This window comes from Buteo buteo, chromosome 10, assembly GCF_964188355.1.
Source record: "Buteo buteo chromosome 10, bButBut1.hap1.1, whole genome shotgun sequence".
In the NCBI taxonomy this organism is placed as follows: Eukaryota; Metazoa; Chordata; class Aves; order Accipitriformes; family Accipitridae; genus Buteo; species Buteo buteo.
Genome location: NC_134180.1, coordinates 14716421 through 14741296, shown reverse-complemented (window position 1 = coordinate 14741296; position 24876 = coordinate 14716421). Strand labels below are relative to the sequence as shown.

The window sequence follows — 24876 nt, the reverse complement described above, 5'->3', positions numbered from 1 at the left end:
CTCCTGATGTGTCTGCTCAACTTCCTGCACATCCAAATGGACTACTGCGCGGTAAGGATATCATTCTTGAGGACCAACCACATCACCTGGGCTGTTTTACCTGTTAAAGCAGCCACCTTAGTACCTAATTACCTGAACTAATTCCCAGACAAAGGCTGCTCTCCTGAAGACCAAGATAACTACTCTATTACTTGCCTCCCACACTTCCTTCAGGATTTTTGATTTGACCATCCTGCAATCAGTGCAGCCAAGGCTGCCATCAGCTTTCACATCCTCAAACAGTTCTTCCCTATTTATAAGTAGCAGTTCCAGCAGAGCATGTCCCCTATTCAGCTCCTTCAACACCTGCATAAAAAATTTATTCTCAATGCTTTTCATTACTCTTCTAGATTGTTGGTGTCCTGTCATGTTACCCCACCACTAACATGGCTGCTGGAATGGTTGAAATCCTCCATGAAGGTCAGGATCTCTGGTCATGTTGCTTCCTCTGGTTGGTTAAGGAAGGCTTCATCCACTTCCTTTTCTTGATCTTCCAGTTTGTAGCAGATTCTGGCCACAGTCTCCCTGTTGCTAGCCTCTCCTCTGATTCCAGCCCTTACGATCCTGACCAGTTCGTTGTTCATTCAATAGCAAAGTTTTAGTTCAAAGTACTCCTTTGTGTGGAGTGCAGCTATCCCTCCTGCTCACCTGTTCTCAGTAAAGAGTCTATGCACCCCAGGCTAATCCCGCCACATCTCTGTGATCTCAATGAAGTCATAGCATTGCAAATGCGCCCACGTCTTCTGCCTGTTTCCCACACTGTTTCCATCTGTGTCTAGGCACTTGAGATGGGTCCCTAGTTGTACCACTTTCTGGTGGGAGTATTTTTCCCTAGATGCTTTTTTCCCTAGTTCCCATTTTGACTGCAGCCGCAAGCTAACATTGCTTGAAGCGCTTGTCACGGAGTCAGCAAGGCTGTTGCCTAAGATGTCACCTGTTATTTTGTCTTAAAACCCATCTCTCCCCAGCTGCCATCCATCCTCAAAGAGGATCCAGTGGCTGTAAAAGCCTAAGCCCTGCCTATCTGACTGCACCAGCTGTTCAGCCAGGTGTTGACCTGCGGGAGGCATCTGTTCTAACCAACCCTTTCCCCTTGACTGCAGGGTCCAGAATTTTAAATGATCTTTTATTTCTAGGAGAAAAGAAAGCTTTCAGAATGACATTCCAGTGTGACTTTATGTAATTAATGATGAGTGGCTTAAATAAAGTAGGTATTGCTGACATTTTATGTACTTTCACTTAATTTACTTAATTTTCTTGAGTGAAAGCAATAAATTTACAAAGAGTAACAGTATTCCTTAATGACAACTTTTAAAAAAAAAAGCAGTCAAGTAAGGCAGTTGATTTTATAGTTTAAAAAAGAATTTATGTTTGTAAACTGATCAGAGATAAACAAGTATAAGTAGAACTTCTTGAAACCTCCCTGGTTAAAATCAGGTAAAAAAAAAAAAAAAATCAAAATAAGGTAAAAAATATTAGAGGGTTATTGTTTTGAACTTTATTTGGAATAAGAAGAAAACCTCCTTCCCTCTAAAGTTCTTGGTCTCCTTGCAACCACTAATCATGAACAATATACTTGTTTTAATAAGCTAAATACTGAGTTATAAGCTGATAACTAAATTTTAGAAAGGAAACTTAATTGTGCAGATATGTAATTTCATGGAGAATTTTAGACTGCTTCTTCTATTCCTTAACAAAATAAGAAGGAATGTAGGCTCATTAAAAATAAAAAGAACAAAAAAGTGACACTAAAGATTTTGCTTCTCATAAAATGGAAACAATAGATTAGATCATTAATAAGGGAAAAAAAAAAAAAGTTTTAAAGACCATGTGTGGCTGGAGAAATGAGTAACCCAAACCAAATCAACCCTTGCCAGTAGTTTTGCTGGTTTAAGTAGGCTTATTCCAACAATAGAAAATTCTCTTCCAACAGTGCTTTCTTTCTCATCATGTCTCCCTCTTTCCATCAACTCTGTGGACCGAGAGAATTCCTTCCCCACTTTCCCAGCTCCCTTCATCAGTCTGCAGTAATGCCAAAGTTTCCCTTTCTTTCTTTGCGTGGTGCACCCGGCATTCCAGATGCTTGTCCCATCTTACCATGCTCAGGCATATCCACAGGAGTATTAATCCCCCTTTCCCAAAAACCTCTTCTATATGAAAAAACTAATGTACAGAACATTCTTTGACTTATTCCAATGCCAAATAACAAGCAGAATAATAAGTAGTAATATCATATATTAAAAAAATCTGTAATCCTAGCCACTAGATCTAAGAGGAAGAAAGAGCAGATGAAACACAACAGGGGTCAACTTAAAGCTGCAAATTATCTTCCTCACCTTATGTGGTGGGTTAACCTAGACTAGCTGCCAGATGCCCACTCACCCAGCCGCTCTCTCATTCACCCTCTTCAGTTGGAGGAGAGGAGGAAATAAGATAAAAAAGCTTGTGGGTCAAGATAAGAACAGTTGACTGGAACCAGTTGAAACTGTCTGGAACCAGCAGCGCTGGGCATGGGGCAGCACCTCACCTCTCTCACAGAGGCTGTTCCTGTGCCTGCCCCCCCACTGTCAAAACCTTTCCAGTGACACCCAATACATCTCCATAAAGCAATATTCAAAAATCCACTCATTAAAATCTATCAGAAAGTACCTAAAATAAGGCTCCAAAAATTCCTAGCTGGTATGTAGTTTAAAACTAACTGTGCCTGAGCTCCAAGCCAGGATAAATGCTTAACCTCCAAGCCATACAGAAATTTCTTGTCTATGCTAGCACAATGCCAGATCCAGGCTAATAATCTCTGCTGAAAAGCTAACGTAGACTTGTGGCTCTGGCTTTGGAGCTCAGGCACCATTAGCTTTCTTCTGACTAGAATATATCATGCAACATGTCGTGGTTTAACCCCAGCCAGCAACTAAGCACCACGCAGCCGCTCACTCAGTCCCCCCCATCCAGTGGGATGGGGGAGAAAATCGGGAAAAAGAAGTAAAACTTGTGGATTGAGGTAAGAAGGGCTTAATAGAACAGAAAAGAAGAAACTAATAATGATAATGATAACACTAATAAAATGACAACAGCAATAAAAAAAGGATTGGAATGTACAAATGATGCACAGTGCAATTGCTCACCACCCGCCGATTGACACCCAGCTAGTCCCCGAGCGGCGATTCCCCACCCCCGCTCCCCAGTTCCTATGCTAAATGGGACATCCCATGGTATGGAATACCCTGTTGGCCACTTTGGGGCAAGTGCCCTGGCTGTGTCCTGTGCCGACTTCTTGTGCCCCTCCAGCTTTCTCGCTGGCTGGGCATGAGAAGCTGCAAAATCCTTGACTTTAGTCTAAACACTACTGAGCAACAACTGAAAGCATCAGTGTTATCAACATTCTTCCATACTGAACTCAAAACATAGCACCGTACCAGCTACTAGGAAGACAGTTAACTCTATCCCAGCTGAAACCAGGACAAAAAATATCCTTAGATGCTACAAACTATGTAGCATGGTTGATGTTTCGTGTGAGTGAGCCAAGCAGATTTAGTGTCTATGGGTGACAATTTGTGATATACAGAAAACCTTTACAGTACGTGTTCTCTCTACTGAGATGAATTCAAAACCACAGCTGTAAGCTCAGAGTTGGTCTATGCAAAATAAGGTTTTCTGTAAATGTACTTGTAATATATAACAAAACTTTTCAAAGGCATAGACTTCTGTTCACAAGAGAAGTGGAGGAGGATGTTAAAATTCACATTTACAAACCTGATCAATATCAGCTGTTAAATGCACTTAACCTTGATACACTAGTCATGTTGTATGAACTGGTACAGTACAGTAACAGTACAAGCAGAAAACCTGGAGATTAAAAAGCAAATGACATATTCTTGAAATCTGTCCAGTTTTTCGTACAAGGTAACAAATCAAAATAAGGTAACAACTCTATGAAGGCTATTGTGAAGCAAATGGCATAACCCAAAGATATAAAGGAAAGTAAAAACCCAGACTTTTATATTTTATATCCAGCAGTTTTTGGAACTCAGTATCAGTTCTTAAATAAGCACAGAGAGCCATAAAGAGTGAGGAAAAAGCTGTAATGAGAGACCTTTGAAAGGTTAGTTTCACTCCTTTGGACAAGGGTTCTCTCTGTTTTGATTGCTGTGATGCATCATAGGGCTAATAGCAATAAGATAGACCATGTGAGATGTAGCCTGGCTGCAAAGTTCATCCCATAATGGGAAACAGGGTCATACACACCTGAACTTCAGTTCCTGTGAGCTGCCAGGGCAAGCTCAGTAGGTACGGATTACTGTCAAAACAAACCAGACAAAGTACACAGGAACTTCTCATTCCACCTGGGAGAGCAATAGCATTAACTTTCTACTCTGTTTTGGAGTAACTTTTCTATTGTGACATTGGCCTTGCTTGCAGAATGGACATTATGATTTTTAATCAGGAAATGAAAGAATAAACTTGCCAAAATATTTTTGCTTAATGCTGACTTTCAAATAAGCACAAAGAACAATGGTGTTAAAGCATTCATATCATGTATGTTATTATATTTACTTATACCTCTAGAAAATACTAATAGACCATATGTATATAAAAAACCCAACCCAAAACAACCAAGATTCCCACCCCCAACCAAAAAAAGAGAAAGGAAAAAAGAAAGATTAAACAAAGCCACCAGAGTATACAATGATGTAATTTTACTGGTCTTTATTTTCATGTTTCTAAAGAATCAGACTTTGAGATGCCATACGTTTCTAGTTCTAGCATTTATTTTATAGTCAGAAAAAAAAACCCTAACAAAAAAATTAAGATTTCTGAACTATTCAATGCTTGAGACAAATTCAGATGTGACTTAAAAAGTAATTCAGCAGCAAATGAGGCTCGTGCATTTTCTCTTTGAAACAATGCAATGAAAAGGGAAGAAACCATACAACCATCATCATTCATGTGGCAACAATAGATCTGCCTCTGCAGCAGCCAAAACAAGTTCTTTAAACTGTGCATTGCTAGGATTAATAAAAACTGAAAAATGCAGACCAAGAAAGAAGATAATTTTTCTCTTGACTATTTCCATGTAACTCTCTTGTTCCCATTGTCTTTCTTCTAGTGACTGTGCCTCATCAGCCTAAACTGTTGGTTTCAGTATCTGTTTTCCCAGTGTGATGTAGGACAATAACTGTTGCTTCTAGTGAAGCCAAAATGAGATGACAAGAAGAACATTAAAGCGATCTTTTAATTTCATCTCCAAAGATGAAAAGTAAACACAGCATGCTTATGCATGGCTTCCTGCAGGGATATTGTTGTGCTGGAAGTCATCTGAAGAATTAAGACTGAATCTATTCTAGTGGAGTGCAGGGTCCTATTTGCTATTCCAGGAAAGCATTTTGGCTCACTGTCTATAAATCAAACCAGCTCTAGTCAGTAACAAGAAAGCTTGCAATCTTACAAAAATTGTCATAATGAAATAGAGAGATGGTACAGAGTTATACACACTTAGATACATACAAAGCACCTCCCTGATCAAATAGTATGAGGAAAAATAATCTCAACTGCATAGGATTTCAAGATGTTAATCTGAAGGCAATTACAGAAAAATGCATCTTTGTCAGGCTGCCTTGACAAGAGATACAGAGAGAGCAAACACATGAACCAAATGTTCCTGTTGTGCCTGTGAGTTTACAAGGAAACTTTTCTTTGGTGACTTTGCATTGTTAAAGGCCAACTTGTACATGTATTTATCTGACAGCAGATGCCATCACCTGACTTTAGTGCCTTAATCTGCTACTAAAAACTGCTTTATTTTTTTCTTTCCAATAAAAAAATAACAAGGTTGTATATATTGTATGCAGATCTCTCTTTGTGTTAAAATAAGTTATTTTAACATTGCAGATCTTCCAACTATTGGCTCAACCGCATCCAGTCCTTTCTCTATTGCAATGAAAATGGTCTCCTGGGAAGCTTTTCTGAAGAGACTCACACATGCACCTGCCCTAATGACCAGGTTGCCTGCCATGGGTTCCTTCCCTGCACAGTTGGAGATGGCTCTGCGTGCTTGAGCTGTGCTCCTGACAACCGCACCCGCTGTGGGAGCTGCAATGCCGGCTACATGCTAAGCCAAGGGCTTTGCAAGCCTGAGGTGGCAGAATCGACAGAGCACTACATTGGGTTCGAGACCGACCTTCAGGATCTGGAAATGAAGTATTTACTGCAGAAGACAGACCGGAGAATTGAGGTCCATGCTATTTTCATCAGCAATGACATGCGCCTCAACAGCTGGTTTGATCCTTCTTGGCGCAAGCGGATGCTCCTTACTCTTAAGAGTAACAAGTACAAGTCTAGCCTGGTCCATATGATACTGGGCCTCTCTCTTCAAATTTGCCTAACTAAAAACAGCACCTTAGAGCCTGTTCTTGCTGTTTACGTCAACCCTTTTGGGGGCAGCCACTCTGAGAGCTGGTTTATGCCTGTGAATGAAAATAATTTCCCAGACTGGGAGCGGACTAAACTGGACTTACCCCTTCAATGTTATAACTGGACGCTGACTCTGGGCAACAAGTGGAAGACATTTTTTGAAACTGTACACATCTATTTGAGGAGTCGAATAAAGTCAAATGGTCCAAATGGCAATGAGAGCATCTACTATGAACCCCTGGAATTTATTGATCCCTCAAGAAATCTGGGCTACATGAAAATCAATAACATCCAAGTGTTTGGCTACAGCATGCACTTCGACCCAGAAGCAATTCGAGACTTGATTTTGCAGCTGGACTACCCCTATACTCAGGGATCACAGGACTCAGCACTTTTGCAGTTGTTAGAGATACGGGATCGTGTAAATAAACTCTCTCCACCTGGTCAACGTCGTCTAGACCTCTTCTCTTGCTTGCTCCGTCATAGACTTAAACTGTCTACCAGTGAAGTGGTGAGGATTCAATCTGCTTTGCAGGCCTTTAATGCCAAATTGCCAAACACAGTGGATTATGACACAACCAAATTATGTAGTTAACCATAAATGTGAAGCACAACACAAAACCTTGAAGTTTTTACAGTGCTTTTGTGGAACAGTTTATGTTTGGAAGAGTAAATTTAAATTGTCTTTTCAATATCTGTCTTATATCAGTCAATACTGTTGGATGGCAATTTACACACATGAACTTGCTGACAATGAATATATTATATCTGCAGTTTTGGTTTATGAATGAAATAAATACTGACACCAGTCTAGAAGACATTCTACTTTTTACAATAAATTTCATTTGTAATTTTATATGTTCCGTGGCAATGCTTTTGTGCATTACATCCTCTAGAGGGAACATAGAAGGATACCAATAAAATTTTGTAGCTGAACAGTTATTAAAAAGAAATGCTGTGGAATTCTTCTTTCTTACACAAAAGTAGTAACCTTCATATACTTTTGTGTGTGTTGAACACAGGAGGCATAGCTAAAGAGAAGATAGTGACTCAAGATTTTAGCAGAAGCTGTAGAAAAGTCAAAGCCATAGAATATTTTATTCTTAGGATGTGGATCTAAATGTTCATGCTGAGCTGAAGTGACAACTGTAGTGATGCTTTACTAGCTACACCTGAGACTTTCCTAAGGCATGCCCTTTTCAAGGTGCTTAACATGACATACAGACTCCCAGAGTGATAATACTGAGTGTTTTAGGATGGACAGGAGGTTAGTACTGAGACATGCACAGTAATGAAAGGTTGCACTAGCTCAACAGGAGACAGGTGAGAGGCTGTCTTTGCAACTAATATTACATTACAAAAGAAGCAATCTTTTCCAGCCAAAGTACTTTTTGAAAATCTCCCTAATCCTTTGCTTTGCATACTTATAGAAAGAATTAAGCACATGTATACATTACTTCCTCCTAAATACAAACACTATCATATTTATCCAGAATAACCTGTTTTGAACTATTGAAATCTAGTTTATAAAGCTGAAAGTGCAAATAAATGTCATTATCAATTAATGAAATTAATTAAATGCACACGACTGTGGATCAGAATTAGGTTCTTTGGTATTTTACACATTCCAGCAGAAAAAAATACACCTGAGATGGCAGAACCTGAGACTCTGAAGAAGGTTTTGCTACCTCTTGCAAGAGAATAGAACAAATGGCTGGGCTGTTAGAAGTCCTTATTAGTAAACACAGGGTAAAGTGAAGAAAATAATTGATACAAAGTCTTTTTGTCTGAATCTGTGTCATTCACGTAAAAGCCAACTTGTTTTTTAACACGGGAAAGTATTACATATAAAACTACCATTATATGTGCAAGCACAGAAAGAAAAAATACCCAAAATTTAATTAATTTACAATTTTAATTCAACTAACTAGACTTCAATTAATTTCAATTAAATTCAATTTTATTAATTTCAATTTAGTTATATTGCAATTTAATTATGAATTGTAGCCTAACCTGAATTTAAGGTACACTCCTCACTTCATTTCTAGCTAGACCACAGCAGCACAAGAAATGCAATGTTTCATAAATATACATAAGCAAAATAAAATGCAAGGCCAGAAACACTTTAGAAAGCCTACTGCCAAGGAAAATCTTTTCTGTAGTGATTACTGTCTCTCCTGATTTCACCAAATTTTATAAGGATTACTATTTCACCACCACACATTCAGATAATTCCTCAGACCTTCTATACTAGGAAGCCCCCCCCAAGCTAAAATTAGCATCTTTTTCTTGTAATCAGCTTCTAGATGAATTCCTGTTTGTTTTCTACTCACAGCTTTCTTTTGCTGATAAATAATGTATCATGGCCCCTTTTCTATGTGTCAAAATTTTGGCTTGCTCTTGCACTGGTAAGACCTTCTCAGTTAAGATTCTTACTATTCCTGTTTTAATCTCCAAGTCTTTCCTTTGGTATATCTCTGGCAACTATAATAAATTGTAGAATTAGATAGTTTGATTTTACTACTCAGTACCTTGTGTAGTCTTTTTAAATAAAAAAAAGACTATGATCTTATAAAATGAACAAAAAGCAAAAAAGTCCTCTTGTGTTCATAGAAAGTAAAAGTTACAATAGAATTGTGGGGCAATGATAAAGCATTTGCTTATGTTATCCCTTCACTAGGGAAACATACTAATATGTCACTGTAAATGATCTGAGGTTTTTCCCCTCTCATTCATGCTCCTTCCTAAAATAGTTCCTCAATGACTATTTTTTTCTTTCTGGATTGTTGGGGTTTTTTAAATATCTTTCTCTGCCAAGGTGGAAAATTCCTCACTATGCCCAAATACGGACACAATAGAATGTACAAATAAAGAGGAGCCAAAAGAGGTTTCAGTAAGACACCATTTAATTATTATCAACAAATTAAGTGTATTTGGCTAGACTAGTGGAAAACCCCTGTCATTACTGTATCTTTGTGCCAAATTAAAAGTATGATACAACTTTGTTAGCCTACTAGTCATGGACTAGTTTCAGATTTTGGAACCTGTGGGATCTTGGAACAGTGAGTGTTTCTGTTTTACCAAAACTGGATTCCATAAAGACAAATATAAAAGAAAAAACAACAAAAAAGTGAATAGTGAAAAAAAAAAAAGTCACAGATTTATCTGGTTCTCAAGTTACAAACAGAAGCCAACATTATTTCCCTTTTGATACTTTTCCAACTGAAATCTTTCTATGTTCTCAAAAAGAACTTCAGGGTGTGCAAAAAAAAGAGACGTCTAGATAAGTCAAAACAGTCAGGGACTTAATCTGTAAGAAAATTTTGTAATAAGATATGAACACAATTGCAGGGAAGAAAGAACAGTGCCTACTTCTATGTACACTCATTTCCATCTGGACACTGCAGATAATATTTAGTGTATGCTGTACATCAGATCCTGACTCTGGTTATTTTGCTGTCCATTTCCCTTTGCATTCGCCAATGCTGTTATTACCTGCCATTATAAACTGAAAAAAACCCAAGGAAATTATGGTAATATATGGAACTGTACCATGACAACCTAAACCAGTGTCCAGAACAAACTTTAGTGACCATAGTTACAATAACCAGGTAGATATTAATTATAACACAGTAACCTTCCTGCTTAAGTGAAGGCAACTGTTATCTGATACAAAACTCTTATAACACTATTTTCCAAGTAAATACAATTTAGATCACGTCTGAAGGCTGGGACCCAAACTGATGTCTAGAAGTTCTATTTCAGGAATAAATTGTAATAAAGATGGGCTACCTTATCACTGCCTAGAAACTAGAATTAGGTTTGCCAGAATGATCTAAATCTCTCAGTGACACAATTCAGAATACAGAGGCTGAATTGAATCATACTAAAAATATCATGAAGATGAATAAACTTTCATTTGTCCCATTTCTTACTGAAAAGAGAGAGACAGAAAGAAAATGTGTTCAAATTCCAATGGCTGAAAGTGAGGAGATGTGTAGTTGTATTTCAGGGTGTTTCCTCCTTTGCCACAGTACTGTTATACCTGTACAGATATTTGAAGGAAGAGCCTTTGTTTCCAAAATTATGCATAAGCTGACTGTATTTATTGTGAAAGTGCTTATTCAGCAGATACTTCAAGTCAGTAAAGAGGTAAAAGCCAAGAGAAGTCAGTTTTTCCCAGGCTGAGTAGGCAGTCAGGCAGCTTGAGCAGGAGAGAGGACAGAGACATGAAGGAGGGTACTACAATTGTCAAAAGGTCATTTGATTGAAAACATAGCACGTATTCCACGTACAAAGCAAAACATAGCAGTGCACCAAGGAAGAAAAGTGATCAACGCCCACATCACTACTGAGCTACATCTAAACTTTGAGTCCTGCATGGCAATAGAGCTGTGACATCAAATAGGTAAATGTGATATCGTGAAGGATCAGACTTTTACAATCTAGCAGCTATTGTTTCTTTGACAGGTAGTTGACAGAATCTGAACCATACTCGTGCTAGCACAGTCACCCTTATGAATGGGAGCATGCTCTAGGTGGTGCAACAGGGGCTCCTGCCAAGATAGCTAGAGTGCAAGTGGGAAGCCAGGAAAAAGTGGAGAGAGGGAAGGAACCAGGATATCATTTTACTAGGCTTTTAAGCAAGTGGAAGAGAGGCCCTATGTTCCATTGTAGCTAAAACAAGATACCTTGTGTGTGGTAGGAGTTCAGTAACAAGAAATGTCATGGCTCCTTTTTCATGCAAATCAGTGACATGAGAGACCTTGACACCACAGCTAGTATGGTGTAATTACTGCCATACACAGTTGATTGAGACTCACAGCACAGGCAGTTTATAGGGCTGCATGACTGATTTGGGGTCTATTCACCCAGCCTCATATTCTAAGCAAGAAATCTATTCTAGATGTAGCATAGTAATCTAATGTTCTTCTGCATACAGATGTCACTTATGAAGCAACCTGTAACCCTGGGGCACAGTGTGTATAATGTTAACCTATCCACATGACAGAGGAGTGAATGGCTTTGAGACATTCTAGGTTGACAAATCTGGCAGAGTGGCCACACCACAGATTACACCACTTTGGGAGTAAGTGCATGTGGAGGAGCAGGAGTCACAATTTCTTCCTCTCCTGATGAAAACAACAACATTAAGGTGTGAATTATGATTAAGGAAAACAGTTTTACCTCCCTGAAATGGTGCAAATTTTTCCTTCCCTACAGATTATTTCTTGGATGGTAATGTGCATCTACAACTATCAGTGTCTCTTGTCAACACACTTACATATTCCTCTTTATTTTATGGCACATTTTAGTCCAACATACACATGTATGAAAGAGAAATATCAGCTAAATGACAATGCTAGTAACAATAGTGGATTCAGGGTCGTCTGCTCGCTAGGCACACCCGCACTAGTTACTGTATATCTGCCTATGATCTCCTCTTCAACATACAGCAAACATACAGAAAAGAGGGTACCTGGGAGGCAGAGATGGCTTTGCTCTGAAAAAAATACTCCCCTGAGAGGGTCTAATCCAGAGCATGACCACCTTTCGAACACATTACAAGAGCTTTCTCTTTTTGAAAAAAGACTTTTTGTCTTTTGTCAGCAGACATCAAAGGGGAAAGAGAAGAGGAGGATTTAAACAAAGCTAGGTGTGTGCATATCAAACTATGATTCTTCTGTGGGGAAGGGGGAAAAACAAAGAAGCTTTGAAGTCCCTTTGGGATCTCATCACAGGTGCGTACATTTATTTTCATGTATTATTTCTCAGCTTTAGCAGTTTAAGAGAGGAAAATGAACAAATGTGACTGACTTAGATGGAAAATATCGGTGTTATTTCTAATAAGTCTTAGGTTAACAGAATATATTGATGACAAATTTTTTCCTTCATCAGAAAAAGCAATGTAATCCCTGCCATATTCTCTTACTAGAATAAATTGGAGTAGTTCTATCACTTCAGTTCACCCAGATATATTTGAGTTTTTTTATTAAGGTAGCTGGATTATACACACACATACTTACTCATTGAACTTGCCTAGTTACTTTTTTCTTTAGGAGGCAACTTTTAGAGTCTTTGATAAAGTTGGGAAAAGCTATTATATAAAGGGCTCAGACAGACCGAGCCGTAATCCCCCTGCAAGTCCAGATATTTGACTTTAAGGTTAATAAATGTCACTTCCACCTAAGCAACTCATGAGAAGCTGAAGTTGCTTTGTAAGCAAGTTCTTCATCACACGGATATAAGGTAACAGGTTTCAGATCGCTGAAGCCATCCATACCTACATGGGGGCATTAATCTGGTAAAACTTAAGGGATCTAAAATTAGGGTTTTAAAATAGAAGCATAGGCTTCTATTTGGAATAAAACTCTGAAGGGAAATTCAGAGATCTCAATAGCCTACATCTGTCCATCAACTATCCAAAGATCCCAGGCTCCTAACCTAGATTAGATGTATAATGTTGGACAGTGTGAATAATCAAGCCATGCACAAAAATGGGCAGAAGTCCTAAGACTGTTATTGCCAACTCTGTTGACCCTAGGGCCATTCCCTAGGAAAATCTACAACATAAGTAAGACACTAGAGGAAAAAAAAAAAAAAAAAAGCAGTCATCAATACAAAAAAATAGTTATTAAAAAAAGCAGTAAGAAGTCATTAAGGGTCACATTTAGCCACTGCATAATCATGAATCATGCAGGAAGTTGCCTTAGTAATGCACTGAAATTCAGCAAGGTGTGATGTAGCTTAATGTGAAGACTACTGCAGAATCAGGCCTTAAGGAAATATTTTTAAAACATTAGGAGAAAATGTAAAATCTTCTTATGAAATATGATGTTTGGATTTATAACTGAGTTTCCCCTGGTAAGTTCTGGGAAATTTTCCCTAAATCAAATTAAACTCAGGGAGCTCAGCCTGCCTCATAAATCACTAGTCTGAACTAGGCATGCTTCAAGTGATGCACGTCCAAGTCAGGAAGCATGAGGATAAATTTAATGACATGAAATGAGCCTGTTAGACCTGGATAAAACTGCGAATAGGCACTTTTTATACTTTGCCTAGACAACTGCAAATAAGGCTTGTTTTTGTAAAATACAGGATGAAGAGTCCACGTGTGCAAACTATATTGCTACAGCCCCACTTGATCTTATTCAAGAGCTTATTGCACATTCACAGTAATGAAAAACTTTTCTGCCCAAACAATTTTGGAGGTTACTCCAAAATTTGAACCTGAAAATGCTCGCATAAGTATCAGGTCTTGGATATCTGCTTCTGCAATGTCTGTGCTAGCAGGCAGGAGGCAATTAGAGAACAGGCAAAACACTATAAATGAAGCCCCTTCAGCTTAAGAAGTTTATCGCTTGGGCAGGAATGAGATCTTCATTCTGCTTGAAGAATTATCACTAATTCACAATGTAAAGCTACAATATATGACTGTAATAGACTTCATATACAATCAGTTAGACATAGGGGAAGGCATCTGCTTCCACTTGCTAGGAAAGCAGCAATGCACTTGCCATGTAATTGAACTTCACTTGGGAGGTGTTTGGGGGGTTCATAGTCTTGTAAGAAAGGACCTACTGGTGGGAGAAAGCACTTGTGCCTGGCTCCTAATTAGTATTTAACTGGCACTTAAGGAGCACAGTGACCTGCAGTGCTGGAAATAGGGGCTGCCAACAGAGATGAAGCAGTTTGCCTGCCAGTCGGGGGTGTGTGTGTGTGTGTGTGTGTGCAGGGGGCCAGAATGTCCCAGGATGATGCTTGAGCTGCTTTGAGATAGTGAGATCTGTGCTGGTGTTCTGGTAAGACAACTGGTGATCATTTCAGACTGTGGTGACACAACACAGGATGCTGCTCTTGTAGCACCCCCCCTGGCCTGTTCTTAGTATATCAGTGACATCAACTCAGACAGAGCTGCTGAGGGGAGATGTGGTTAGTCATTTAAGTGATGGGCTGCAGCAAGTGTCTGGTGCTCCTCCAGGAGCTGAGATGGGGGTGGACCTTGTCTGTGGGAGGTGTGCCTTCAGTTATTGAGCTCTCAGATGAAGGGATACAGAAAGAGGTCAGTGCAGTATGCTCCATATGGGAAGTTGAGCAGGAAGTTGATGATAGGACGTTAGCAGTGATGCTGAAAGGACAAGAGCTGAGGCCTCAAGGTGCAGAACAGGATGGCCAAAAGCAAGGCTCAGGCAGGGGCAGGGAAGTGTTTCTTAGGACAAGACATCTTCAAAGCTTGGCATCCATGGCACCAAGGTAACTGCTTTACCTTCTTATGGAAAAAAAAAAAGATGAAGAGACATGATGTCCTAGCAATGGAAGGTGAAGAGAAATTAATTAGTTCCTTTTCTGCTGGAAGAGACAATTGGGCCAACAGCTCCTGCTCAACAGGTCAAAGCCAGTAGGAAGAAGAAGCAAGGACTACTAATATGTTAGGACTGAAATACTGGGTCCAATTCTTCCCAGATCAAAAGAGACATTGTGTAACTGAAGATGGTCCAGCGGAGGGCCACCAAGATGATTATAGAGTTGGAAAACTTGGCAAGGTTGAAAGAATTGGAGTTCAGCCTAGAGAGGAGAAGGATTGAGGGGGAGATCTAATCCCAGTCTTTCTATAGAATACTGCATAAGAGAAGATGAAGGAACTCTCTCTACCAGGATGCAGGATGAAAGGAACAGAGGTGATGGGCACAATTTGCTTCAGGAGAAAATCCATATGGATATAATGAAAAAAATCTTGATTGTGACAACAACAAACATTGCAATGAATTGCACAGAGAAGTGATGGAATCAAGCCTTGCCTTGGCACGGTCCTGGATAAGCTGGCCTTGGTCTTAAACGAAGTTGATACCAGATGATTTCCAGACATCCCTGCCAGAGATCCCAACCTGGGATTTTCTGTGTTTCTATAAGGCTAAAGGAGCTAAATCTTACGGCCTCAGTCATACATGCCGCTTCTGTTATGGCATTTCTGACCACACTACAGGATGAATTAGTCCAATATTAGAAATGCTCAAAAATATTTTTAAAATTAATTTTAAACTGGAAATAGAGTTTATGAATTTATCTGGCTTGTATTGTCAGTATTGGATTTTCCTGTGAGACATCATTATGAATTATCACTGTAGTGCATTCATATTGTGAACACAAGAAACCCAGAACAGTATCTTCTAATTCAAATCCTATGATTCACTTGCTTCAGTTACAAGATACGGTTCACATGGAATAATCAATTGTAAAACATAGTGAAAAAGTGCAGAAGTTCTGTAGAGAAAAATCTGGAAGGTTTTGTAGGAAGAAGTGTCCTGTTGTGTGTAAAGTACTGCCAACATGAAGAATACATGTGAAGAAAAAAGATAGGTCAGTGATACATTTTTCCTGGTGTACAGGCATGTTTTCCTGGGAAATCACAAAATTCTACAGAAGAAATTCTCATCTTCTTCCCCTGCATGAGCAGGAGCAGCTGCTCAAATCAGTACTTGGTCTTTGCTGTAGGTGGGCATCTTCCCTTGCACTGCAGTTTCGGTAGGGCCATGTGTAAAGACCTTTCTGCTTCTGGACAAGAAGAAAGAGCAAGTGTGTGAACATTGTGGAAATACTCATATTCCAAGAAAATTTCAGAACTGAGGGAAAGAGTACAGTGGTCTGTCATCTGAGAAAAAAACTGAAAAATTGCCAAATCATTACTGCACACATGACAAGCAACACACGAGTCCTCAGATAATGCCTTTGCTCTCTATTTAACAGACAGTTTTCCTTAAATCTTGGTCAAAGTATGCTGGCTGAACAGAATGAATTGAAAGCTTAAGTGTGAACAGTCAAAGACTGATACACTCAAAATCTTAACATAAGAACACAGAGACAAAGCTGAATCCTACTTGAAGTAGCCACTTAGTGTGCAAATCTTCTTCAACAATCCTGAATACCAGAAACCCCCAAAACCAAACAAAAATCAAAATGCAAGTATCCCAATGAAATCCATAACTTTGTTTTTATTAAAGAAAAAAATATCAGATGGCTTTCTCAAACAATATCATTCTGTTCTGCCTATCTGTTTACTAAACAATCAATCTGCAGTCCAGAAGCTATATGTATTACTTTATCAAGGATTTAGGGCCCAGTGGAAAGAGTCATGATCCATGATTTGTGAATATAAAGTATTGGTTTCAATCCTGGACTGCAGAAAAGTCAACAGAAGTGTGTGCAACAGTGTGCAATCTTACTATTTTATGCTCTAAACCACAACAATTTGAATCTGTCTTCTCAAGAATCAGCACTCCATCTTTATGCATATTTCTAGAAGGCCTTGACATTAAAAAGACACACACACACACACATACACAAAGACAGAAATTTATCTTCTTCCTCCTCCCACCAGAAAAAAATCTTCCTAAAAAATAGAACTCTCCAGACAAAGAAGTACTTCATTGCTCAGACATCGCCACAGGAAAAGGTAAGGAAAAACAGACTATAACAATTATTAGTTGCTTCTGTTAACATTCAAAATCTTGTTGTAGACAACAATAAAACACACTTTACATGTAAAACCAAGAATTTGTTGTTACTTAATACCTTAACAGAATAATCAGACAATTAATATTAGTTCAGATCAAATTATCAGAATAAAAACAAAGAGTAGAATACTACTACACAGAAAATAATAATGATAACAACAACAATAATCATAGTTAAACTTATTATTTGACTTCAGGCAAATGTATTTGGAGGGAGGTACAGCAAGTTCTCAGCATCCCAGTCCCTTTGCTAGGAGGAATAGGATGTGATCTTCCACCCCCACCATCCCCCAGGGACATGCTTAGTATTTTCACGTTTTCTAACAAGCTTATACACCTTGCTCTTCCTTCACTGGTGTGAAAATTCATACTATATGTGAATTCACTGCATGTGGTGCATTTTGTATAGGTTAGATATCTGGGTTTTGTTCTCTTTGTTACTTCTAAACTACTTTTGTCCAACTCCAGGTCTTGGGTTTTTTAATTGACTATAGGTGAACTGGCAAGTGCCCAGGCTGTGCCCCATCTCTTATTATCCTGTGCTGGCCTCCTCTACACTGCAGCCTGTGTCCCCATGTCTTAAGGCTTCTGCTATCAGACTGAGCCTGTAGTCCTCCACACTACATCATTATGTTCAAGTCATGTTCTGCTACACAAAACAACTACTTAATACTACTTATATAAAAACTCTGGTTGTATTATAGAAAGATAAACAAAAGAAAAACAAATTAGCCATAGCCATCTAGTTGCTAGGGAAAAAAAATAATTGTTACATCTAGACTGAGTAAAATCAAAGCTACTGCCAGCAAGTCAAGAAAAGTTCAGACAGTGAAAGCCTGGTAAGGCTCAGTGCTAAGGCTTTGCAAATTCAATACAAAGTTTGTGACCCATTACTACCATTGGCAATACCTTATTGCAGAGTTACACTTCCTACTTGTCTAGAAAAACACTAAGAATACACAGTGTAACGTAAATACCTATATCTGACTGAAGCTTTCAGAGATGCTAATAAAAAAAAGAATATTTACTGTAACAAGATTTTCAGTGGTACTCTGGTCTACCCTATTAACCCCAAAGGACACATTAAAAGCTTAGCACAATTTCAGATATTCCAGTGGTACTAGTATGATGGCCTAGTTTCCATTTAGAAGGACATTGGCTTGCCTTTGTTTTCATTTCCAGAGTGCTTCATTAAGTTTACAAATGTTTCATTAAGTTTTATTAAAAGCATTAAGCTGAGAGTAAGGAGCTGCTCTTTGCACACTGGGTGAAATGGACTCCACGGAAAAAACCTACTACCAAGAGTGATCAAGAGTGATCTATGAATGCTTTAGCTAATTTGTGGTTTGAGGGAGGGTGATTTTTACTTGCTGTTTATTTAAGGGAATGAATTAACATTTTGCCAAACAGAACATATAAATAAATCACCATTTTGATTAGCTTTTTTTTTTTTTTCCTTTTTAAATTTCCCCGTAGCAAATGTATATTCTCCCTGTTAGCAGGCAGGCTAACTGACTCATTTAGGAAGTACTGATGTTTTGCCAACTCAAGGACTTTACTGTAAGTCTGATGATACCTCATTTATCTTTTAAACTCCAGGTCTTGGAAAGCTGTCATTAAGTGAGTCTTCACTATGCACACACAAAATTTTCTAGTCCTCAAGCTAGGCTAGAAAAAATTGATAATATAATGGGAATATAGTGGGGAATAGCCTTCCAGATGGAATGCTCCATACCAGGCTCAAGCTAAAAGAAAAATCTGAAGTTTTCCAAGCTGCCAAAGCCATCAATGTTTCTGATATGTAGTCTCCCATTTCTGTGGCAGATAAAAATGTCACTGTCTTTGCTCTGAGTACAACTGGTATCTGTGGCTGAAACTCCCTGGTGTGAAAAATCAAAACCAATACACTAAACAAGTCCAAGTACTCAACTTTACAATGCAGTCTTATGTTTTTTTAAGTCTGATTCCGAGGTTTAAATACTTGTTGGTTTTGTTATCATGCTAAGTATACATAATTTATGCTAATATATCTCTCTGATTACTGGTGTGTGTGTGTTTGGTTTTTAATTGGAAACTCACAATTAATCAAAAAACTATTTCTATCCTTGGCTGAACTTTAATTTTTATATTCAAAATTTTTTACATGCTACAATGTTCTTGGCTCCTTGAGAAGAAGATACAGTTTTTGGAGAAGAGTAAACTCTTCATTCAACATATCCAACATTTTTGTCTTAGTTCTTATATACTTTGTGCTAATTAGGACAGAACCTTAAATATAATTAATTATTCTATCAATGGAGCATCTAATCTGCACCATACAGAACAACTATTTCATTTGTTAATGAAACTCTACCAAATTACTAATTTGAAAATAAACTGAGAGTGAGGAAGAAAGTGTGAGAAACAGCCCTATGACACCCAGGTGAGAGGGGAAGGAGGGGGAGGCGGTGCTCCAGGCACTGGAGCAGAGGTTCCCCTGCAGCCCATGGAAAGACCACAGCGGGGCAGATATCCACCTTGCAGCCTGCACAGAGGACCCCACTCCAGAACAGGTTTACCCTGAAGGACTGCAGCCTGTGGAGAGGACTCATGCTGAAGCTGGGGTAAAGTGGGAGGAGGAAAGAGCTACACAGAGGAACTATTATGGACTGACTGCACACCCCCCCCATTCCCCCATCACCTCTCTGGTAGGAAGGAGGTATAGCAGCTGGCAATAGAGGAGTGAATTTGAACCTGGAAAGAAGGGAGGAGAGGAGGGGGGTGGAAGCTGTTGTTTTAACTTGTCTTTGTTTTGTACTATCCAACTCTTGTTTTTAATTAGCAATAAATAATTAATACTTTATTATTTTAATAATAAATATTAAACTGTTGCAGTGAGCAGGGAACAGCCTGGGCACAGACCACTCTCAGCATGTAGGGAGATCTGGATCCCCGTAAACATACGATATATGAAAACTTTGGTGGTAGCAGTTTAGCCATAATTAACTTCTTGTTGAAAGGGGGTGTGGGAAGAGAGAAATACTGAGTTTATATATCTGTGTGGCTGCAGGCCACTCATTTAAATAACTTAAATGATTCTTATATCAATGTTAATGTATAGCACAAACTCAATAACTGTAAGCACAATTGTTTCAGCTGAGATCTTTCACAGCAGCAATGAGTATGGTACTAAACAAACTGTATCATCCCTGTGTATGATACATTCATCCTTAATTTATTCTACACAAAAATAAAATACTATTTATCTATAGAATGACTAAAAGGTTATTATATCAAATATAATTATGTAATAGCTTTTAATTTATGCAAAGAATCTTATTCATAATTGTAAGATTTTTTCCTCAAGTTTTTTCAACTATGTTTTGTACTTAGAACATTTATTTCTATTTTTCACTTTTTTTTTTTTTGCTCCCTAGAAAGTACAAGACAGGTTTATTGTTCTGTCTTCTGTTTCGTTTGAGTTGGTACTATTGTCTTGAGACACTGCTTTTCTAAAGAACGTGTGATGAAATACCTGAGATGGAACAGTAAACTTGCTGTATTTTAGGATATCTTGAGAGTTTGTTACTGTAAATATACTGTTGTTACTCAAATCACTTGAAGTGTAATAAGGCTTTATTTTAATCCTTTTTAGAAATTTCCATTTTTCCATGTGTATTTTTTGCACCAATTGAGAAAGAACTTTGAATATTTAACATTTGCAACATTTGATAGAAAATTATTGATGTTGTTGGCTGTATCTCTTCTCATGAGGAGACCACAAATCCTATCCTTAAGTTACTTTCTGATCTGAATTTTGTGGGGAAAATTATAAAATTAGCTACTTTCAGAAATGAATAATCATGAATCTTTGGGTTTTCTACCTACCTGAAGTGGAACTCTAAATTAGATGGGTCACAGGAAAGAAAGCATTTCTACACAGAACTACAGCAATTAAGTGGACTCTGTAAAAATCATAATCTTGAAAGTTAAAGAGAATGCTGCAAAAAGCAGGAGCTTGAGAAACTGTGGGCTGTTTGGTTTTTTGGTGGTGTGCTTTTGTTTTCTTTTTTTTCTGCCTATGATTTCAGGGAGTTATAGCAAATAATTTGACACATTCTTCTATGTTCAAGTTTCCTCACTGTTTGCATCACTTCATATTTTCAGTCACTCAGAACTCTATCCTTTGTCTTTGTCCTAAGAAAAATTTCAGTTAGCAGTATAAGCAGGAAAAAAAACAACATCTTGTCATTCCTTGGCAGTGAAAAAAAAAAAAAGAGAAAACACTCAGGAGGAATAATGCACCAAGCAGCATGAGACAGCCTTATCCTGCAGTGCTTTAGTTTTAATGTGTTTTTGCAACGAGAACTGAGAATTTAATTTGGGCTTTACTACAATGCTGCATCATTAACTTCCAAACACCTCTAGAGCTTTTCCATTTCCCTGGCTTCATTGTTAAATCTTGAATTAGACTGCATTAGCCTTTAGTTCAGGTGCAGTATCTACCTCAGTCTTATGCAGCTGTTCTCTTCCTTTAGGTGAATGTCCTATTTCTCCTCCTCTCTTCTTTCTGACATTTTTTTCCTTTCTTGAATGTTTGAGATGATAAAATCATTTGTACTAATATTTACTTTCACATCTAAAAACTAACAGCTAACAAAGGACTGCAGGAAGATCCTATTCAACAGCTACGTGAATAACAGGGATGGTTAAGTGTCGTGGTTTAACCCCAGCCAGCAACTAAGCACCACACAGCCTCTCACTCACTCCCGACCCACCCAGTGGGATGGGGGAGAAAATCAGGAAAAGAAGTAAAACTCGTGCGTTGAGATAAGAATGGCTTAATAGAACAGAAAAGAAGAAACTAATAATGATAATGATAACACTAATAAAATGACAACAGTAGTAATAAAAGGATTGGAATGTACAAATGATGCACAGTGCAATTGCTCACCACCCACTGACCGACACCCAGCCAGTCCCCGAGCGGCGATTCCCCGCCCCCACTTCCCAGTTCCTAAACTAGATGGGACGTCCCATGGTATGGAATACACCATTGGCCAGTTTGGGTCAGGTGCCCTGGCTGTGTCCTGTGCCAACTTCTTGTGCCCCTCCAGCTTTCTCGCTGGCTGGGCATGAGAAGCTGAAAAATCCTTGACTTTAGTCTAAACACTACTGAGCAACCACTGAAAACATCAGTGTTATCAGCATTCTTGGCATACTGAGCTCAAAACATAGCACCGTACCAGCTACTAGGAAGACAATTAACTCTATCCCAGCTGAAACCAGGACATTAAGAGAGACCATAAATACAATTTTGTGATGTTTTAAATTCTTCTTTCATTCTACTTCAATGAAAACATTAAATCTTAAAAGGCTTTGAAAAAACCATAATGCTGCAAATATCTAGTTTTTGCTCAGAGAAGTATGGTTTTCATTTCATCTTCTCAACCAGTGGATTTACCAGGATGTCATAAAACTTTCAGGGAGAAAGGCTGTCAAAGTACACACAACTCCATGAGATATTTAGCTTTCAGTTAAATGGAATTTTCTACTGAAAAACTTTCTGACCAACCTCGGTGAATGATAACAACTCTGACAGATCTCTCTTACGTGGGAAGATTTAAGAGAGACTATGTGTTATATGTACATTCACCTCAGTAACTCCTTGTTCTTGTAGTAACAAGATTTTTCTTATTCTCTCACCAGGCTCTACATCATCACCTGCAAGGAAAGTTAGGTGTCAATGCCAAACTCAAATCAATAAAGAGCTGAAGTACCTGTAATGGTGCCAGAGGTAATGTTTCAAGTAATCTTTCTGAATTAATGTCTTCTCCATTTCCAGGAAGTCCAGGGGGATATGTAATGGACTGCATTTGCACTATTAAAATACTATGAGAAAAAAGTTGGTTCTTCAATTTGGATTACAGACCTGCAGGAGGAATTAGGTAGGGAGAACACCATGATGAACCAGTTTGATTCTGGGAAAAAGCAGAGAAACATGCAGTCCCTTTTTATTCTCTTTTGCAACCAGGTACACAAGCAAAGAGGAATATTGTGCCTGCATTGTACTACCACCAGAGCACAAAAATTTGCTGCCAATTCAGCCTAAAATTAATCACTGGCCCTGGCGACTGGTGGATTTGTGATATTGCAGAGAGACCTCTCCAACTGAGCTCCTCATGAGGTCTGGAATATTTGGAGTGGTCATCTAGCATCAAAATCAATTGGAGAGAGTAAATATTGCTCAAATTGCCGGACCCGTCCAAGTCAATGACGGCGACTGCAAGACCCTGGTCCCCATGAGCTCTATAATTGCCTCAAGGAGAATGAGCGACTTGTGCTCTCTTCTCCAAACACAGGGTGCAGTCACCTGCTGCCTTTCTCTCCTACGGTCTCTTTTATAATAGTCAAGCTATTATAATCTGGCTGTACATAATGGTGATGAAACTTTCCAACAGCACTGCTGATAATGCTGTTATTACTTGGTAATTTCTTCCATTGTGAACACAGGAATGCAATGATTGTTTGCCTGATGCTTGATTGTGATTTTGTTAATATGGAGCTTTCACTTGCCAACAACCAAGAAAGTATCTGATTAACTCTTTTTTTGTGTACTGTTAAAGATATTCGAGTCTCAGCTCTCCTGCTAGGCTGAATAGCAGGAGGGCTCCTCATTACTTCATTCACTGTTTAGTAACAAAACAGATGTAGGAGTTCAAATGAATGGCTGCATGGCAGAAAGACTGCCATGTTGCTCTAGCACAGCATCTTTTGCACCTTGTCATGGCGAAGTATACATAGATGCTGCCTGTAAGCAGCATACTAAGATTACCACTGTGTAATTTAGTTCTGTTGGCTGTCCAAGTTTAGTAATTCAATACCACTCATCGTAAAGTTGCCACAAAGGAGAAGCAAACAGATCTGAAATGTAAGAACTTCTCTGCAATTTCTTATTGATTCATAATGAAAACTGTCCCTTAACATTAGAAAAGTGCATATTTCTTAAAATATTTAGAGCTTCATTCTCTGAGGTCCTCTGTACTTCTGGAGAAGTCACAAAGAATTTAAGTGATACAGGCATCCCTTAGAGTCTCTCAGCATGTCATTGCTTGGGGCCTAAAACCAGTACAAACAGTGAGAAATTATTCCCTTCTCAACTATTTATATTTTAAAAAAAAGAAAAAATGCAGGGAAATTATTTGATATAATATGAAAAATACGATCAGAAAGTACCAGAATCTTACCATTCAAAGCTGTAATACTTACATCAGCAGTATATTCTTTCTTAAAATTAGTTTCTGTCATAAAGCTGTATGGAAAAGATGCCAAAGTCCAGCATGCTAATGACTGATGGGGGGAGCTTGCAGAATACACACAGACATTTGTTAAGAGGATTATTTTGCATGAAGCATTTCCAGGGACACTGAAACCTTTATTAAGGACCATATCTATACCAAGGTTTCCTTTCAAGACCATGTACTTCTAGAGGAATAACTCTAGGCCATCATATTTTCTACCTGACAATCTCAGGGCCTCTGTCAGAAGAAAGTAACTGTATTTTAAGTGGTGACATGCTTGTAGAAATAACAGTTCATGAAAGCTGAGTGGGTTTTTTTTGGGGGGGGGGCAGTGTTTGAAGAGCTGTGGAACTTTAGTGGAAGTTTTTCTAAGGCTCTGTGCAATTACTAATAACTTCTGTTCAAGGCATTGACATTTATGAAGAGTCTAAATGAAGTGCTCTACCTCAGACTCAGTCTAACGAATCTGAGCAGGGTTAGGAATAGGCTCAGATATTTGCTTATTGATAAAGAATAGTATTTAAAATACTGAAAAAACCCAGTCATTACTTAAGGCCTGTAGGGGTCGGCGTTCGGAAGATCTCGCGTTGTCACGGAAAGTTAGAGGATTAGTCGCAGCCTTGTGATGTACCTGT

General features: G+C 38.5%; 1 protein-coding gene and 1 long non-coding RNA gene across 6 annotated transcripts in view; one reads left to right on the top strand and one right to left on the bottom strand.

Annotated features, from left to right (window-relative positions):
- The window catches only part of BRINP3 (BMP/retinoic acid inducible neural specific 3), a 233730-nt gene extending 226347 nt beyond the window's left edge, over positions 1–7383 (top strand). For both annotated transcript variants that reach the window (XM_075038714.1, XM_075038715.1), the window contains exon 8: positions 5929–7383. In XM_075038714.1, coding sequence (XP_074894815.1) covers positions 5929–7045 — 1117 coding nt within the window. In that variant the 3' untranslated portion in view covers positions 7046–7383. The remainder of the gene's footprint in view (positions 1–5928) is intronic.
- Positions 1–24876, bottom strand: part of LOC142035956 (uncharacterized) — an 87100-nt gene that overhangs the window by 48961 nt on the left and 13263 nt on the right. The window lies entirely within an intron of this gene.